This window comes from Oryzias latipes, chromosome 1, assembly GCF_002234675.1.
Source record: "Oryzias latipes chromosome 1, ASM223467v1".
In the NCBI taxonomy this organism is placed as follows: Eukaryota; Metazoa; Chordata; class Actinopteri; order Beloniformes; family Adrianichthyidae; genus Oryzias; species Oryzias latipes.
This window is the reverse complement of record NC_019859.2, coordinates 501,713-521,375: the sequence shown is the minus strand read 5'-3', so window position 1 is coordinate 521,375 and position 19,663 is coordinate 501,713. Positions and strand designations below refer to the sequence as shown.

The 19,663-nt window shown below is 50.9% G+C and overlaps 3 protein-coding genes across 8 annotated transcripts in view; 2 read left to right on the top strand and 1 right to left on the bottom strand.

Moving 5' to 3' along the window:
* Positions 1–1,227, top strand: part of LOC101162981 (sodium/calcium exchanger 1) — a 24,987-nt gene extending 23,760 nt beyond the window's left edge. For both annotated transcript variants that reach the window (XM_023953646.1, XM_023953645.1), the window contains exon 10: positions 1–1,227. This exon is cut by the window's left edge and continues 726 nt beyond it. The gene's annotated coding sequence lies outside the window, so the exon portion shown is untranslated.
* Positions 1,228–4,634: 3,407 nt separating this feature from the next.
* psen2 (presenilin 2) lies at positions 4,635–9,664 on the top strand. 4 transcript variants are annotated; one of them, XM_004085357.4, is made up of 11 exons: positions 4,635–4,754; positions 5,652–5,785; positions 5,850–6,040; positions 6,116–6,257; positions 7,632–7,699; positions 7,771–7,991; positions 8,105–8,203; positions 8,384–8,443; positions 8,515–8,595; positions 8,663–8,778; positions 9,139–9,664. In XM_004085357.4, exons 2-11 carry the CDS (start codon positions 5,654–5,656, stop codon positions 9,292–9,294), a joined length of 1,266 nt encoding a protein of 421 aa, XP_004085405.1. In that variant the 5' UTR covers positions 4,635–4,754; positions 5,652–5,653; the 3' UTR covers positions 9,295–9,664. The 4 variants fall into 4 exon arrangements, with proteins under 4 accessions (XP_004085405.1, XP_020556432.1, XP_020556431.1 ...); XM_020700773.2 differs by lacking the exon at positions 4,635–4,754 and adding an exon at positions 4,830–5,208 and having other exon boundaries at positions 8,387–8,443; XM_020700772.2 differs by lacking the exon at positions 4,635–4,754 and adding an exon at positions 4,836–5,208.
* A 221-nt stretch (positions 9,665–9,885) lies between these two features.
* On the bottom strand, positions 9,886–19,113 carry LOC101156869 (3-oxo-5-alpha-steroid 4-dehydrogenase 2). 2 transcript variants are annotated; one of them, XM_023953639.1, is made up of 7 exons: positions 18,171–19,090; positions 17,631–17,794; positions 14,078–14,179; positions 13,847–13,997; positions 10,618–10,658; positions 10,362–10,552; positions 9,886–10,284 (listed from the first exon to the last, which is right to left on the bottom strand). In XM_023953639.1, the coding sequence occupies exons 1-7, from the start codon at positions 18,446–18,448 to the stop codon at positions 10,225–10,227; spliced, it is 987 nt and encodes a 328-aa protein (XP_023809407.1). In that variant the 5' UTR covers positions 18,449–19,090; the 3' UTR covers positions 9,886–10,224. The 2 variants fall into 2 exon arrangements, with proteins under 2 accessions (XP_023809407.1, XP_023809410.1); XM_023953642.1 differs by lacking the exons at positions 9,886–10,284; positions 10,362–10,552; positions 10,618–10,658 and adding an exon at positions 12,069–12,673 and having other exon boundaries at positions 18,171–19,113.
* Between the last annotated feature and the right edge of the window lie 550 nt (positions 19,114–19,663).

The window sequence follows — 19,663 nt, the reverse complement described above, 5'->3', positions numbered from 1 at the left end:
TTCTAGCTGTAAAGACTTTTCAGGCTTTCTTTGGCGTCTTGACGGTGAGTCATGGCAACTGCACTTTGCTGCCATGACTCACCTTCAAGACAACATCACCTGAAGGAGAACCTTCACCGACACCACTTCTTTAGATTTAAATCCAAGACAGGGACTTTCATCAGATGAGGAGACCCATGTAAACCCAAATACCCCAAGCCAGGATGAAGGGGGGGGGCATCACCCAATGGATGGTCTTCTTGGAGGACAACACCTGGACATGGGGGGCGTGGTCAGTCAAGGGAAGAGCTGACAGCGGTGTGTTGTGGTGAAGCTTTTTTATAACATCACAGTAAGAAAATGTGTAACTTAGATTTATCTTTTCAAAATAAAACGGATCTGGAAGAAAGTAGGCGACTTTACTCTGACTCTGCTTTGAAACGTTGTTGTTCTTCCAGATTAAACCATCTTTGGGTTTTGATCTGTTTATCTCCACGAATGACAGCTGGTTTGAAATGGCTGAAGAGGTTCTACTTCTTCATCAAAAGTGTTCCTTGGGTTTGGATCCAAACTCAGGAACCCGTCTGAGTGAGGCGGGTCAGTGCTGAGGAGTTCTCTGGTCTACTCTCCCCACAGATCCGGTCCTACGTGACCTTTGACAGGAACCGCCCACAGCAGCAGCCCCGGAGCCCTGAGAGGGGGTGGGGGGTGGGGGTTCATGGTCAGGTTTCTCAAAAATATCCAGATCTCCTGAGACTGAGTCCTTGCAGGTAAAGGTGCAGGAGGGGCGCTCAGGTGAGACTGTATTGTCATTGGTTGTTTGGATAAAGTTATTATGGGCTGTTGTTTGACTGAAGCTGTTATTTCAAAATAAAAGCATGCAGAGTGATGAGCCTCGGCTCTTTTCACCTGGTGTTCACTGATTGGTCGACAGCCCTCTTTGCCGTGAAAACGTTCTAGTTTGTGCCGGTCCTCCTTGACCATCTAAGGAACCTGGTCTGGACTAAGGACCATGAAGAAAAGATAAACCCCCAAGTTCCTCAGTGGTGTATTTATTATCCATGCCTTCCTTTTATTAATAGATGTGATCTTGAAGTTGATTTTAATTTGGTTCACTTCTGTTGTTTGCTTTTCAGTCCATATTTGGATGTCGTGTCTGCAGATCTATGAACCAACAGACAAACCCTGTTGGAGGCTCTTGGACTCCTTTGGTTGTTTTTCTTGTCATTAAATATATTCTTCATCACTTTTCATTGTTCTGTTTTTGTCTTTGCCGTTTTCATTTCAGACTTTGAAGTTCCTGCATTTCTGAATCATCAAGTTTTGATTTCACTTTTATTTTATTTTTCAAAGTAAAAGCAGATCTAGTAGCTCTAAGTGTTTAGCTTCACGCCTGGGATCAGCTTTAAAGTTTGAGGGGTTTTTATCAACCCTTCAGGACTCTGACTCCGCCTTTCAGGAGGACTCCTGATCTGTAGCTGTACTGTGGACACACACACACACAGACACACACACACAGACACACTCAAATACACACACACACAAACACACTCACCCATACACACACACACAAACAGACACACACACACACAGACACACGCTCACACACACATACACACACACACACGCTCACACAAATACACACACACAGACACACACACAGAAACACAGACACACAAACACACTGAAATACACACACTCTCCTTGTGACGTCTGGCTTCCAGCTCTATCACCTGTGATTGACGTGTTTAATAATAATAATAATAATAATGGATTGGATTTATCTGCGCTTTCAAGACATCCAAAGTTCTTACATTGTGTCCATTATTCATTCACTCCTCATTCATTCTTGGTGATGGTAGCTACGGTTGTAGCCACAGCTGCCCTGGGGCAGACTGACAGAGGCGTGGCTGCCATTTCACGCCTACGGCCCCTCTGACCATCACCGGGATCATACATGCACATTCACACACCAGTGGAGCCACACTGGAGGCAAGGAGGGGGAAGTGTCTTGCCCAAGGACACAACGACATTTGGCTGGGGGGAGCGGGGATCGAACCGCCAACCCTTCGATCATTGGACGACCCGCTCAACCACCTGAGCCACTGCCGCCCCAAAGAAAGCGGTTTCAGAACCGCATCAAATTCTGAACATGAGTGTCTGCTCAGTAACCGAGCAGTTCCCGTCCCGTCCATGTTGGGGCGACAGAACCAGGATTTCTGTGTGAAGGGTTCCTTTGGGATTCCAGATGAAACATCTAAAGTTCTGTTTCTCATCCATCAGGTCTGGTTTGTGGAATTTGTCTAATTCCAGGGAATTTTAACGGAGAAACGACTCCTCAGCAGCAAACGTGTCACAAAGATTCCTGATCAGAAATGGAGGGAAAGCGTTCCAGATGCCGTCATCATCCATGTCCTTCTAGACACTATCTGTGGTATTAAATCCCCCTTTTTCTAAACACGCTTTTTCTGCCAGACATGACCTTTGACCTTTGATCATATTTGGAGATTACTTGTGATGAAAACAGAAACAGATTACTTTGAAGCACCAGCGCTAAACCCTGACGTCACTAAATACTTTTTTTTTTATAACAACTTTATTGTGTAAAAAGGAAGTACAATATAAAACACAATTTTACAAAATAAAATTCAGATATGCCAGGGGAGCAGACATATTAAACACAATTGACATAAAAACATTCAGGTTTCTGCAACTTTCATATAGACATACAGCTTTCTGATTAAGACTCTTGGAGATGTTACTGATATACATTTCAATTTGTTTCATTAAAACTGGGAAAAAATAGAAGATGAAGAAAATTTACATTTATGTATATAAAATTTGCCAAAAATAATAATAAGATTAATTATGAGTTTTTTATTTGAGTCCAAATTTTTATTATGGAGGCCAAAAATTATATGTTCAAACTTTAGATTAAAGTTGGGGTGAATGTGATTTCTAATAAATTGCAAACATTTTTTCCAAAATATTCTAATTATAGTACAATTCCAAAAAAGATGGTTAATTGTTTCTGGATGTTCTTTGCAAAAAGTACACTTAGGGTCAATTGTTTTAATGTATTTTAGCATAAATTGATTGGTGGGGTCAATTTTGTGAATTATTTTAAAAGAAACTTCTTTCATTTTATTATTTATCATAAATTTTTGGGTGACACTCCAGCCTTTCTTCCAGATACTGTCGGGAACAAAACGTCTCCAGTAGGTTTTAGTACCCGGTACAGAAATGACGTCCCTTTGAAACAACACACGTATTTTTTTGTTGTTATTCTTGTGTGTGGGGGTAAAACACATGTTTCCTGTGGGGGTGGCAGTTGCATCCATAGAGGGCATTTCTTCATTCGTAGCAGTTGTTTTAAACATTTGGCATATTTCTTTGGAAACAGCATCAAACACGACGGCATATTCTTTAGGAGTCACAGCCAGATTATATTTAGTGTTGAATTCAGTAAAACTTAATAAATGCCCGTTCGTGTCAAAAAGTTGACCCACCACTAGAATGTTTTTCTCAAACCAATGTGGAAAAAATAAAGATTATTCTTGTATAATATACATTTGTTGTTCCAAATAAATAAGTTATGGGCAGAGAAACTGTGTTTGTATAGAAATACCCATGAAGAAGAGCTTGTTTGTGGAATGCTGATGGTTAAGCTGATATTTTAGAAACATTTTAATGACAAAGGAGAAGAAAGTTAAGGTTGCCTAAGTTTGAAAATATAAAATGTGGAAGTATATTCCAAATTGAAGTAGGATTTTTTAGGTAAGATTTGATCCAGTTTATTTTAAATGTGTTATTTAGTGTTTTAAATCCAGAAAGTTTAGTCCTCCGTTCTCGTAAGAGTTCATTACCACAGATTTTTTTAAATAATGTATACGGTTTTTCCAGATAAAGTTAAATAAAATCTGGTCAACAGATTTTAATGATTGTCTACGTACAGAGATAAAGCAGAGTCGGTGAGTGGAGGGATTCCCTCTGCCTTTCAGCCTCAGGTCTCTTTGAAGCCATAAGTTAAAATGTTTTCTGGTTTTCTCTGTAACGGGACTGACATTGAAAGAACTTCTCGTTTTTGGTGACGGTAATCCTGAGGTATGTTACACCTTCTCTGATGGGGATTTCACATATGGATCCTGTTTGATCATTTTTGAGAAGGTTGACGTCACTAAATAAACTACTAAAATTCAGTGCATGTTCTCTTCAAGTGAAGTGTTGGCTGTTCAGAGCTCACTGCACTCCTCTGTATACGGCCCCTCTTTGGTGGAACTATGGACGTGGGACATTCCGCAAATTCTTAGTGGCCTATAATGATGCTTTTAGGCTTCTGCTACAGGTGCCCAGGTGGTCCAGAGCCAGTCAGCTGTTTGTGGCTGCTCACATCCCCACCTGTGAAGCTCTACTGCGTAAGCTTACATACGGCCTTATGGAACGCCTGGACAAATCTAAGAACTCAATCATCATGTCTCTGACTGACCCCAAAAGAAGCTCATGCCGCTACACTTCTGCCCTGAGGAAACACTGGAAACAGCCATTATACTCTTTTTAATTTATATCTTTTTACTTTTTATTATGTATACTGTATTTGTATCTTTTTTCTATGGACCACATCTGAGTCTGAAATAAAAGTGTGTCACTAAATACACGGTCCACAAGACGACAGACGTGACGTCACCTGCAAGGCACGTGACAGCGCCTGCCGGTCACGTGACTGCTGCCGGGTTCCGGGTGCCTGTTTTCTTCGGTTTCTCGGACCCTAAATTCAGGTACAACTTCATCTTCTTTGTTCCTGCCGAACCGGAACCGGGCCGTGCCCGTCCTCTGGGCTCGGTCTTCGCTTTTCCGCCTTTAAAGATCTGACCCGGCTGCTCTTACCGGTTTCGGTCCGAAAGAGCTTAAAATTATGTTCAGGAGGTCACATGACCCGACCTAGAGACGAAACCCGATTCGGAAGAGAAAGGAGGCAAAGGTTCTGCGGTGGTTCGGTCCAGCCGCGGGCCGTGTAACCCGCCTGAGAAAACGGGACCGTCCTGAATAAGGAACCGGAGCTTTAAACACAGCAACCTCGGAATCTGACCCGGTTCGGAGGGTGTGAAGGGTCAGGACATATGACGGTGGACGGACCGGTTCGGGTTCTGAGTCCATTTTTGTTTCTAGGAGCTAAAAGTGTTCGCCCCCAGCCAGAACAACCGACTGCGCATGTGGGCGTGGCTGGGTCAGGTAAGGAACCAGAACACGTTTTTAGAAAGTTCTTCTGGTTCCGGGCCCAGTTCAAGATGATCCGCCTTCTCAGTTCTGTAGAGAACCGGTTCCCGCATGGTCCTCAGAGGGTTTGGACTCCATCATGGAGACTCAGAAACCAGGACCTGGTTTTGGGTCACCCAGGCCCGGTTCTGAGTCAGTGGGAGTCTTCAGCTGAGGTGTGTGTGTGTGGGAGGGGGGGGGGGGGGGTGTTGTTGATGAAACTTTATGGTCGGTTCTGAGTGCGGTGACCCTCCTGTTGCTTTCTCCTGTTTTTGAATAAAAGTGGGCGGAGCTAACTCCAGCCACCTTGTCCGTCCCGTTCCGGGTTACCGTCCCGGCGTTCGGAGCCCTCAGGGTGCGGACGGCGTCCCCGGTCCGGTGTGTCTGTGGTAACGGTTCTGTGGGTTCTGCTCTTTCAGTCATGGACTTGTCTGACAGCGAAGACGATCTCTACAACGAAAGGACGGCGTTGGTGGCCGCAGAGAAGCCGGCGGTGCCGTCCTACAAGCCCGGCTCGGACTGCAGCCCCCCTGACGGCTCGCCCACCAAACCCGTGAGTCATTTCTTCTGCAGTTCTGCGCCGCCCGCTGACGCCCGCTGACGCCCCGTTTATACAGACCAGGGCGAGCGGACGTGCGCGGGAAGGCGCCTCCGATCAGGAGGCGGAGGCAGAAGAGGAGGAGCTCACGCTGAAGTACGGAGCGAAGCACGTCATCATGCTCTTCATCCCCGTCACGCTCTGCATGCTGGTCGTGGTCGCGACCATAAAGTCCGTCAGCTTCTACACGGAGAAGACCAACCAGCAGCTGTAGGTATCCGTTCCCGCCAACATGCGCTCTGCTCTGTTGCTCTCAGCTAACCCCCCCCCTCCCCCCCCAAACAGGATCTACACGCCGTTCACAGAAGACACGCCCTCTGTTGGCCGCCGCCTCCTAAACTCTGTCCTCAACACCATCATCATGATCAGTGTCATCGTGGTCATGACCATTTTTCTGGTCGTGCTCTACAAGTACCGCTGCTATAAGGTCAGTGCCCCCCACCGGACCGGACCAGTCTGCAGTTCTGATGTTCATGTCACTGAGGTTCTGTGTGTAGCGACCGGTACCAGAACTCTGTGCTACATTTGTACTGGTCAGATGTGTACGTTGGTACTGGTACAGACGTATGCAGTAGTATTGATATGTACTAAAACACGGAAGACGGTGCTTCATTTAGACCTGTCAATCACTTGTTTTCTATACTGTTTTGCGGTACAGTTCTAGCCAGTCATTTTACCTTTCCAGCAATTGTGGGCGGGCTCATGTAAGAATAGGTGTAGCCGTGAGTGTTAGCACAGCCACGCGGTTACCCTGCGTGGCGGTTACCCTGCGTGGCGGTTACCCTGTGTGGCGGTTACCCTGCGTGGCGGTTACCCTGCGTGGCGGTTACCCTGCGTGGCGGTTACCCTGCGTGGCGTGAGCCTGCGTGCCGTGAGCCTGCGTGGCGGTTACCCTGTGTGGCGTGAGCCTGCGTGGCGGTTACCCTGGGTGGCGGTTACCCTGGGTGGCGGTTACCCTGCGTGGCGGTTACCCTGTGTGGCGGTTACCCTGTGTGGGGGTTACCCTGTGTGGGGGTTACCCTGTGTGGGGGTTACCCTGTGTGGGGGTTACCCTGGGTGGCGGTTACCCTGCGTGGCGGTTACCCTGCGTGGCGGTTACCCTGTGTGGCGGTTACCCTGCGTGGCGGTTACCCTGCGTGGCGTATACCCTGGGTGGCGGTTACTCTGCGTGGCGTGAGCCTGCGTGGCGGTTACCCTGCGTGGCGGTTACCCTGGGTGGCGGTTACCCTGCGTGGCGTGAGCCTGCGTGGCGTGAGCCTGCGTGGCGTGAGCCTGCGTGGCGGTTACCCTGGGTGGCGGTTACCCTGCGTGGCGGTTACCCTGCGTGGCGGTTACCCTGCGTGGCGGTTACCCTGCGTGGCGGTTACCCTGGGTTGCGGTTACCCTGCGTGGCGGTTACCCTGCGTGGCGGTTACCCTGTGTGGCGGTTACCCTGTGTGGCGGTTACCCTGGGTGGCGGTTACCCTGCGTGGCGGTTACCCTGCGTGGCGGTTACCCTGTGTGGCGGTTACCCTGGGTTGCGGTTACCCTGCGTGGCGGTTACCCTGCGTGGCGGTTACCCTGTGTGGCGGTTACCCTGTGTGGCGGTTACCCTGTGTGGCGGTTACCCTGTGTGGCGGTTACCCTGGGTTGCGGTTACCCTGCGTGGCGGTTACCCTGCGTGGCGGTTACCCTGTGTGGCGGTTACCCTGCGTGGCGGTTACCCTGGGTTGCGGTTACCCTGCGTGGCGGTTACCCTGCGTGACCCTGTCAAAGGTCTGTGGTGTGGAACGGCGTGTGACCCCCCCGCTGTCTCTTGCAGTTCATCCATGGCTGGCTCATCCTTTCGTCCCTCATGCTGCTCTTCTGGTTCAGCGTCATGTACCTGGGGTGAGTTCCTGGGTCCTCTTCTGACGGTCTCTGGTTCCGGTCCTTCATGGAGGTCTGTCTCTGACTTTCAGTGAAGTCTTCAAGACCTACAACTTGGCGGTGGACTATCTGACGGTCGCCATGGTAATCTGGAACTTCGGGGCCGTGGGGATGGTCTGCATCCACTGGAAGGGCCCCCTGCAGCTGCAGCAGGCCTACCTGATCCTCATCAGCGCCCTGATGGCGCTCGTCTTCATCAAGTACCTCCCTGAGTGGTCGGCGTGGGTCATCTTGGCCGCCATCTCCGTCTACGGTGAGTTCAGCGGCAGGAGCTCCCAGCGGGACACTTTCTGCCTGGGGAACAGGAACTGCCCTGGCGTTTGCACACCTGACGTCCTCCCATCATGCTTTGCTCTGTCGCTGCAGACCTGGTGGCCGTTCTCAGTCCTAAAGGGCCCCTCAGGATGTTGGTGGAAACGGCTCAGGAGCGCAACGAGCCCATTTTCCCCGCCCTCATCTACTCCTGTGAGTCCCTCCTTCACCTGGGGGGGGTTAAACCGCACCCGGACTGGCGCCGGATCAGATCCGCGTGCGGTTCTTTGATGCTGCTGGGCCGGTTGTAAATGTGGAACAGTCAGTAGAAAAACGTGTCTGTTTCTAAACGGGGCGTGGCTCCTGGGACTGATGATGTCATCCTTCCTGCAGCAGCCATGATGTGGGGCGTGGCCATGGCGAGTCCGGTGGACGCCCACAGCTCTGAAACAGGTGTGCTTCCTCTCTGGAGGATGTGTGTGCTCACCTGTGCTGTCATGCTGACGCATCACTTCCTGTTCCAGATGAGGAGGCGGATCAGATGGTTGAGGGGGCGGAGCCTCAGGGTGGACGGCAGGGGGCAGAAGAGGAGCAGGAGGAGGACCGTGAGTGTGAACGGCGTGAGCAGCTGACCCCGCCCCCTGCTGAGTACTAACGTCCTTGTGTTTGCAGGGGGGGTGAAGCTGGGTCTGGGGGACTTCATCTTTTACAGCGTTCTGGTGGGGAAGGCGGCGGCGACTGGCGGCGACTGGAACACCACCATCGCCTGCTTCATCGCCATCCTCATCGTAAGCATCCCTTCATTCCAGGGGGGGGGGGGGGGCTGTGGGAGGAGTTATGATGGCCTGCATGAAAAAGGGGCCCATCCCCCTACAGTTAGGGTGGTTGTGTGTGTGTGGGGGGGGGGGTGATGGACTGTGGTAAATTCTTTTAGATTTTTGAGGGTGGGGGGGTTATTCAGTTCCCTTAAATCAGGAATTCGGGGGGGTCAAATGTGACGCGGTTTACGGCACCTGGACTCACCTGTGTAGGGGTGGGGGGTCGAGGTCGTCACAAAGGGGAGGGGAGCGACCCGGTTCTCACAGCTCAGTCGTTTTCAAGCTGTTTCTATTCGGTGACCACGCCCCTCACCTGTGCCCCTCCCCCAGGGTCTGTGCCTGACGCTGCTGCTGCTCGCCATCTTTAAGAAGGCCCTGCCGGCGCTGCCCATCTCCATCACCTTCGGCCTCATCTTCTACTTCTCCACCGGCTTCGTGGTTCAGCCCTTCATGGACCGCCTGGCTGCTCATCAGTTCTACATCTGACCAGCCCCGCCCTCCGATGGCCCCGCCCCCTGTTCGCTTGCCATCCACTCTGCTGCCATCTGCCGATAAAGCGCACAAAGATGGCCGCCTGCCGAGTCATTTCTATTTTTGGATGAAGCACAGGAAGTGATGTCACTCTGGGTGGCCCTCACGTGCTTGGTGTGGGCGGAGCCAAGCTCCACAGCTGACTGTCAGAGGCACCGGTAGTTTTTTCCTTAGTCTGAAGGTAGTGGTGACCATCTAACCCAAAGCAACCAAAACTCCAATACCCATGATCCTCTGCTTCAGAGGTGCTCTCAGGTATTTGTAAGTCATCACCACGGAAGAAAATGAAGCGATGTGTGTGTTTATAAATCATGACCTCTCCAGGCTTCCCTCCTTTTTTCACCTGTCAATTCTAAATATCCAGAACCTTCAGTGGTTCTGGTCCGACCCGGTTCTCCAAGTCTTCGTGCAGCAAAGATGCAGCAATGAAACGCACTTTTTCAAAGCTGGGATCGGTCACATTACAGCTGCGTCACCTGTCGACCCAAACCGACCCGGCTTGGTTTGGCTGTTAAACCCAAACACTTCATTGATGGAGACGGGCCGTTGTGGTTCTGCCTCAGTTGTTTATTACAAAAAAAAAAACAATTTTGATGAAAAACAGACTCCAGAAAAAAGGTTCTGACCGTCACAGACACTTTTCCTACGATGGAACCCAAACATGCAGAAAGCTTCCGGATCAGTCCGCTCTGCGGTTCTGCTGGACGGTCGGGAAGTCGACCGGACCCCCCCCCAGGTTCTTCAAACCTGTGATGTGGTTCTGGAGGGTCGGTCAGGGCGGTCCGAGGGGGTGAATTTTGGACATTTTTATTACTCCAGGAACAAACGGAGGCGTTTCTGCGGCGGCGGGCCGGTGGCGCCGGCGGCTTCATTTAGCTCCGGTCCTCAAACTGGACCTTGTTCTTCAGCAGGAACGTGGCCAAGAACTCGATGGGGTTCGGGGGTCTGCGCACAATCAGAACAAACGGACCTCAGAACAGAATCAGCGGGTCCCCACAGGCCCGGTGGGCGGGGTCACGCACCTCTCCTTGGCGAGCACGGACAGGCCCTGCAGCAGGATGGGCACCACGGTCTGGTCCAGGTAGGCCCGCGTGGGCAGGGCCTGCAGGTCCACCTTCTGCTTGGACAGCTTGTCGGCGCCGGCCTTGTCCCCGTCCACCGCCCTCTGGATGCTGTCGCTCAGCCCGAACTCTGCGTGGGGGGGTTCCGACACCTGTGGGACAGGAGGGGGTCAGGGGGGCACGGTGGGCGGGGCTGCGGCAAAGCTACGTCACTCACGGCAGGGGGCCCCTCCATGGACTGGTCCAGATCCGGGTGTTCTGCAGAAACGGAACAGCTACGTCAGAATGTGGGTCAGAACCGGCAGTTACCCGCGGTCGAGGTTCCGTTCGGACCAGGAGCACGGACGCGTTCCGGTCTGACAGAACCGAATCCTCTGAGCCACGGTTCAGAAGAACTTCAACCGGTTCGGACTGTCACAAAGACAAACCCGGTACCGGGAAAGTTCGGACAAAAACACTTCTTTATACACCGTAACTACTACGTAGATGTGGCGGGATCAGAACCGGTTCCGGAGCCGAATGCAGCAGGTACTGACGGCTCTTAGCTTAGCATCAGCTGCCGGCCCGTTTCCGGTCATTTCACCTCACGAGCCGATATTTAGAGGGGCGGATTTCCCGCCAATCATCAAACGGAGCCGCGGAGCAGAAAAGAGCGCGAATTCACCGAAAGCCCCGCAAAAAAACGCACCAACGCTTCACAATGAACTCACCGTCCGACATGTTTGTTATGGAAACTGACGCACGAGTTCCTGCGTACGTAACACGTCTTATGGAGATACGTCAGGTCGTCCGGACGGTGTTTCCGGTCTGCCAAAATAAAAGCCCCGTGTTGTCTTTGCACTGTACGTTTTTCTGCTAATTTTACTGTGAACACGTTTATGTCGTTCAGGTGAAGGCGCTTGTAGTTTCATGGACATGTTTTGTAGTCTGTAACCCTTGTTCTATCCTAGGCACTTTAACATTGGGAGTGGGGTCATCTAGACCCACTAGACAGAGCTCTGAACCTTTTTTCTTCAATGATTTGTGATCCTCACTGGTGTCCATGGATTACATGAAATCTTTCCACTTTTATCCACCTTTGTCATGGTAGGGAGAACACGTCAATGGAAGGGGGGGGGGGGGGTCATCTAAGATAGCACAAGGGTTAAATATGACGCAGCAACACAGGGAAAAAACCATCAGTTTGTCACATCGTTTATCAGGTTGTTCATCTTTTCAGGCCCCAGCCTTTTTGGGTCCAACACCACCAGTGGTTTCTGAAAGGCCCGGTTCTGAAACGCCCTTTAAAGTCATCCATTGTGAGCAGAATTCATTTAGTCTTCGGGGTTTGATGACGTCACAGAACTGGAACAATCATCTACTTCCTGACTTAAAATTCAAATTTCCCAAGGACACGCCCAGCTGATGTATTGGTGACAGGAAGGACGTCATGTTTTCCAAAGTCTCAAAGGTTCTCCTGTCTCTGATGCTCCTCGGGTCCAGCTTAAAGTTTCTGCATCTTAAGACCCCTTGACCTGAGAACCCCCCACCCCCCAAGCAAAGGAGCGAGGTCAGAAGGTCCTGCCATGGTCAGTTCTGGACGGGTTCTGGTTTCTCTGCTTGCTCAGAGAACAGAGTCATTGGAGATGATGGAAAGACCAGATGTTCAGGTAATAATCAGGCCACAGATGCGGAAGCAAAACAAGCTTTTAATGTGAAATTCTTCATTCACAGCAGCAGAAGAGACGCCAACATCAAGGTCATTTTCTGACAAACAGCTTTCCTCACCGCTTCTGAGTTCTGATTTATGGGTTTCTAACAAATAAACCTTGTAACCCTTGTTCTATCCTAGGCACTTTAACATTGGGAGTGGGGTCATCTAGACCCACTAGACAGAGCTCTGAACCTTTTTTCTTCAATGATTTGTGATCTTCACTGGTGTCCATGGATTACAGGAAATCTTTCCACCTTTATCCACCTTTGTCATGGTAGGGAGAACACGCCAATGGAAGGGGGGGGGGCATCTAAGATAGCACAAGGGTCAAGATGTCCCCCTTCAGTGGGTGTGTCTTCAGGGGTTCTTTCAAAAACAGAATCATCCATAGAATGATTTTTTTTATCCTTTTTAAAGCACAGACTGACAGAAGAACCATCAAAGTTTGAACTGGATCAGAACCAGACTGCATTTCAGCTGAGTTGATGGTTCTTCTGGGCTGGTTCTGCGTCTTCACAGAAGGAAGGGGATGATGGCTTTCCTGGAGGGGGGGTAGTCCTCAAACCTCTGCCTGTAGTCTCTGAAACACAGAAAGGTCAGAAGGAATGAAAGAAGCTTTTCTTCTGACGGACTCCACGGTTCCTTCAGGACCAAAGTGCTTCATGAAGACAGAAGAAAGTTTCAAATTAGAATAAGTCAGAACAAAATGACCAACATTACCAATAAGTAAGAATGCAATAAAACAAAAGAAAATGGAAACACCACAGACTACTGAGCACTAAAAGCCTTTCTAAACAGGTAAGTACTTAGTTAACGTTTAAAGCCGTTCCGGTTAAAAGCTCAGTTAAGTAAACTGGGACCATGAAGATTTTCAAAAACAACCAGTAAAAGTTTGAACTGAATTCTCAAATGAACAGCGAGTCGGTGAAGTGAAGCGAGTCCCGGAATGACGTGTTCTGGTCGGGATGTTCCACCAAGCTGCCGTGCTGCGGCGTTCTGGACTAACTAGAGGCGGTTCAGTGATCGCCGGTGACCCAGAAGTACAGAGTCCCAGTAATCTGAGAGGTGATCAGGACGTGGACGGCTGATTCTGCATCACCGCGGCTCAAGGAGGGTTCAGCTTTAGCTAAAATGATGAAAACTCATTTGGACAACGTTGTTCCTCTGTTTGTCAAATTTGAAACTGACGTCAAAGATTTCCCCAGATTTCTAACGCCAGTAGAGGCGTCACCAAAACGGTTCTCTCTGTTTTTTTGTTCAAATACAGAAAATTCTGGATCAACCCCCCATCGCCATGGAAGCATCATGTAGCATAATTCAAAATAAAAGTTAAAACCAGAAATGCTTTCCTTTTTCAAAATGAAGCTGCATTTGTTGACTCAAAATACAACACGGCTCATTCTGTCACTTCTTTAACCCTTGTGCCATCCTATGACCCCCCCTTCCATTGAGGTGTTCTCCCTACCATGACAAAGGTGGATAAAGGTGGAAAGATTTCATGTAATCCATGGACACCAGTGAAGATCACAAATCATTGAAGAAAAAAGGTTCAGAGCACTGTCTAGTGGGTCTAGATGACCCAACTCCCAATGTTAAAGTGCCTAGGATAACACAAGGGTTAACGAAATCAGTATCAGGAAGAAAAGTTCTAGAACCGCTTCTCTCGTTTGAGATCTGAAGTTGTGCAGGAAGTTGTATGGATCATCAAATGTGGATCGGGTCAGAAAAAACATGACTTAATTGGTACCGGTACCTGTGGTGATGGACGGCTCTGGGCCCGATGGAACACACGGTGAAGAATGCCCAGGCAAAGGCGGGTAGAGTCCCGGCGGCGACGGCGTAACCACACCACTCTAGTATCTCCCCCAGGAAGTTGGCGCCGGACACCAACTCAAACAATCCTCCTAAAAACAGAAGCCGACCCGGTTCTAGAGAGTGGGCGGTAGCTTTACAGAAGTGGTCAGACCGGATCGGGAACCTTTACCGCGGGGGATCCTGTAGACGTGCTCCCCAGGTTTTCTCAGGCCGCGCAGGATGAAGTCACTGTGGACGTTGATGCTTAGACCCACGAGGAACAGGAAGCAGCCTTCACAGAAACACAGAAACCCAGTTCAGAACCGGGCCGTAGAGCCAACAGAACTTTCTACTGCATGACAGGAAAAGGTTCAACGCCATTGCTCAAAGGAAGTGGGTTCTCTGTGTGGAACAGACTGTGATGAAAGCCCGCCTCCGCCCGCTGCTTTACTGTCTACGGTACGATCCCGGGAGGAGAACCCTGGGAACCTGGAGAACCCGTTTCCTTTCAGAAGGCAGAGTTCTCACACGGAGAACACCATCAGGTCTTCCCTCGGTGGGGTTCCTGGAAATCATCCCTGACGACCACTCAATGAAGAGGTTGACGCCATTGTTTGATGGCAGAGCCGCCCTCCCCCACAAAATTCCACCTTAAAAAGTCATTGATTTTTGTAGGCCCCGCCCACTCCAGGCTTTACTCTTCGGTTGGAGTCATTAGTTGATCCGTTTGGCGTTCCCGCATGGATCCGTTAATCATTCACCGCCACTCGACTGCCACAGCTCCACAATAAAGTTCATTGCTCTGTGTTTCACGGCCTCTCTACCTATGCCCCCCCCCCCCCCCCCCCACACACACACAAACACACCTGGAGGTGAGGGTTGATCTGACTCCACCCACCAACACCTCAGACTACAGTTCAAGCAGAATGGTTCCTGTGTTTGTTTGTGTGGATGCAAACACACAAACAATCAGAATACACAACACACAATCAAAAGCTGATTCTGACCCTTCCAGAGTAACCAGAACCAGTTATCAAACGCAGTTATCAGCCCTAAATCATCTGTTCACTGGTCCAGGGACCACCATGACCCTCCTCAGACCACCACGAACCTCCTCAGACCACCATGAACCTCCTCAGACCACCATGAACGTCCTCAGACCACCATGATCCTCCTCAGACCACCACGATCCTCCTCAGACCACCATGATCCTCCTCAGACCACCATGATCCTCCTCAGACCACCATGATCCTCCTCAGACCACCATGATCCTCCTCAGACCACCATGATCCTCCTCAGACCACCATGACCCTCCTCAGACCACCATGATCCTCCTCAGACCACCATGATCCTCCTCAGACCACCATGAACCTCCTCAGACCACCATGATCCTCCTCAGACCACCACGAACCTCCTCAGACCACCACGATCCTCCTCAGACCACCATGATCCTCCTCAGACCACCATGATCCTCCTCAGACCACCACGAACCTCCTCAGACCACCACGAACCTCCTCAGACCACCATGAACCTCCTCAGACCACCATGATCCTCCTCAGACCACCACGAACCTCCTCAGACCACCACGAACCTCCTCAGACCACCATGATCCTCATCAGACCACCATGATCCTCCTCAGACCACCACGAACCTCCTCAGACCATCATGAACCTCCTCAGACCACCATGATCCTCCTCAGACCACGACGAACCTCCTCAGACCATCATGATCCTCCTCAGACCACCATGATCCTCCTCAGACCACCACAATCCTCCTCAGACCACCATGATCCTCCTCAGACCACCACGAACCTCCTCAGACCATCATGATCCTCCTCAGACCACCATGATCCTCCTCAGACCACCACAATCCTCCTCAGACCACCATGATCCTCCTCAGACCATCATGAACCTCCTCAGACCACCATGATCCTCCTCCGACCACCACGAACCTCCTCAGACCATCATGAACCTCCTCAGACCACCACAATCCTCCTCAGACCACCACGATCCTCCTCAGACCACCACGAACCTCCTCAGACCACCACAATCCTCCTCAGACCACCACGAACCTCCTCAGACCACCACGATCCTCCTCAGACCACCACGATCTTCCTCAGACCACCATGAACCTCCTCAGACCTGAACCTCCTCAGACCACCATGAACCTCCTCAGACCACCATGATCCTCCTCAGACCACCATGATCCTCCTCAGACCACCACGAACCTCCTCAGACCACCACGAACCTCCTCAGACCACCACGAACCTCCTCAGACCACCACGAACCTCCTCAGACCACCATGATCCTCCTCAGACCACCATGATCCTCCTCAGACCACCATGAACCTCCTCAGACCATCATGAACCTCCTCAGACCACCACAATCCTCCTCAGACCACCACAATCCTCCTCAGACCACCACGATCCTCCTCAGACCACCATGATCCTCCTCAGACCACCATGATCCTCCTCAGACCACCATGACCCTCCTCAGACCACCACGAACCTCCTCAGACCTGAACCTCCTCAGACCATCATGAACCTCCTCAGACCACCACGAACCTCCTCAGACCACCACGATCCTCCTCAGACCACCACGAACCTCCTCAGACCACCACGAACCTCCTCAGACCACCATGATCCTCATCAGACCACCATGATCCTCCTCAGACCACCACGAACCTCCTCAGACCATCATGAACCTCCTCAGACCACCATGATCCTCCTCAGACCACCACGAACCTCCTCAGACCATCATGATCCTCCTCAGACCACCATGATCCTCCTCAGACCACCACAATCCTCCTCAGACCACCATGATCCTCCTCAGACCACCACGAACCTCCTCAGACCACCACGAACCTCCTCAGACCACCACGAACCTCCTCAGACCACCACGAACCTCCTCAGACCACCATGATCCTCCTCAGACCACCATGATCCTCCTCAGACCACCACGAACCTCCTCAGACCACCATGATCCTCCTCAGACCACCACGAACCTCCTCAGACCACCACGAACCTCCTCAGACCACCACGAACCTCCTCAGACCACCATGATCCTCCTCAGACCACCATGATCCTCCTCAGACCACCATGATCCTCCTCAGACCACCACGAACCTCCTCAGACCACCATGATCCTCATCAGACCACCATGATCCTCCTCAGACCACCACGAACCTCCTCAGACCACCACGAACCTCCTCAGACCATCATGAACCTCCTCAGACCACCACAATCCTCCTCAGACCACCATGATCCTCCTCAGACCATCATGAACCTCCTCAGACCACCATGATCCTCCTCAGACCACCACAATCCTCCTCAGACCACCACAATCCTCCTCAGACCACCACAATCCTCCTCAGACCACCACAATCCTCCTCAGACCACCATGGACTTCCATGGCCCACCGTCGCCTCTGAAAACAGAGAAACTAAATCCTGCAATCCCACCAAAGACCACCAGGGGCGGGTTTAAGGTTTCTTCCCATTGACCTCCATAGTCCGACTTGTTTGTATTGTTTGCTGAAACGCCTTGAAGGTTTATTTATTTGTTTTTGTTTGTTTTAGAATCCTCTCCAGACTGTTTACCAGTTATTGTTGACGGACCCTTCCCAAACATCAGTGTTTGCTTGTTTACTGAATGGAGATTGTTTACAAACACCTCACGCATCGTTTACTGTCTGTTTACAGAACATGCGGCGCCTCCTCCTGGGGCGCCGGGCTCTCCGGACCCACCTGCAGCCAGACGGGTCCTGGTCATCCAGGTGTGGTCGAAGTGGGCGCAGTGCAGCAGGTGGTGGCCCTGCAGGACGCCGTTGAGGCTGCAGAAGGCGGCGGAGAAGACGATGATGTGCAGCGGTACCGGCCGTCCTCGGGTCAGGAAGGCGTAGATCAGACTCCTGCAGAAAAACGAACGTCACTTCCTGTTTGCTGAGCCCCGCCCTTATTTTGTCTGTCATTTAACTTCAAACCAGCAGGTCACGTGACCCTCTGCAGGCCAAGTTCACCCTCCTCTGAGAATGATCCAGACAGGTCCGGTTCTGGTTCTGGTTCTTGAAGCTCAGAGAGCAGAACTCAGTGATGATCAGAACCAGTTGTGTCAGCAGAAGTTCTGCAGTCTCAGCTGACAGGTCCGGTTCTGATCTGCAACAGGTTTAAACTCGACCCGGAACCCCAGCGCTCCAGCTGACGGGTCATGAAACCAGACCGAGCTCAGCATCTGCTTCCTGGAACCAGACCGGAACACGTGTTTCCCTCCAGGTTCCGGCGTCTCACCTGTAGCCGTAGTGCAGCACGAAGGTGCCGAGCAGCAGCAGCGTCCCGGTCTCGAACCCGGTCCCGGACCACAGCAGCAGCAGCAGCGGGGTCAGCAGGGCCGGGACCTCCTGCAGGAACCAGGCGAGCCCGGCCGGGTAGCAGCGACCCTGGGCCTGTCCCGGCGTGTAGCGGCCGTACAGCGCGCACGCGCGGCGCTGCCGCCAAAACAGAGCGGCGCCCCCCAGGAGGAGCGTCCAGCTCAGGTAGAAAACCGCTGAGTCCCGGCACGAAGTCATCCCGGTCTGTCACGGCGACCCGATGAGTATGCGCATGCGCAAATGACTTCTCACCTTATTTGTAGCCAACGTTGAGAAAGTTGAGTCATTATGGCCCCCAGCGCAGGAGCGTGTGGGTTCCAAAAGCTCTCAAAGGAGCGGAAGCTTTTGGTTTATGTTAACTTACGTCTGTTGTTTCAAGATTGTACATTTATTCTGAAAAAAATCCATGTTTTAGAAAGATCAGCTGTTGATAAAGTTTCCCCGTTCAGCCTCTTTGAAACAGTGCAGAAGTGTTGAAATAACAGATCCGTCCCTTCTCAGTGTCCTTTAGAAACCAAAGAAACCCTTTGACCTGCCTTTAGCTTACATCCCATCATGAACACACTTTACTCCTGTAGATAACAAAAATCCAGACTCACATCTCTAAGGACAACACAGAGTCCAGGAGGGTCCCACCAGCTCTGACGGAAAGAAGAAAGAAGAGCAACACGTCCATCAAGCCCTCAGAACCTGTGGATGTCCAGACTGGGCTTTCACCAGATCCCAACAGACAAGAAAACAGGACAAGGAACAAGAGCCTAAAGGGAAGAGTATTTCCATTCCTTATCTCAGGCCTGTCTGAAAAACTAAGAAGGATTTTCAGACAACATAACATCCCAGTTCATCTAAAACCAGTTAAGACTCTCAGACAAAAACTGGTTCATCCAAAGGACAAAATTCCCAGCTACAAACAGAGTCATGGTGTGTTCTCTATCCACTGCAAAGAGAACTGCAATGAACAGTATATCGGAGAAACCAAACAACCTCTACAATAGCGGCTTTACCAACATGGGAGAGCCAACCCAAGTGGACCTGAGTCTGCAGGAACCTCCACCTGAAGGCCACAAACCACTCGTTCCAGGACAGTGAAGTCTGAATTCCAGCCAGAGAGAAAGGATGGTTTGAGCGAGGAGTGAAAGAAGCCATCTTTGTCAAGAAGGAGAAACCTTCTCTTAATAAGAATAGTGGTCTCAGGTTTATTCTTCCATCAATCTACAGCAGTGTTCTGAAACCTAAACAAACCAAACCAGTTCTACTGTTAACAGCTGAAAAAGATGACCAGTTTGGGGAGGGAGTCACTGGCTCCCCAACCCCCAGCTGAAGACAAAGGACTCTAAACGACCAGAAACCATGTAGGCTAAGTTGACAATACCATCCAGTTTCAGGTCTGACTCCTCCCCCATGAGCGCATAT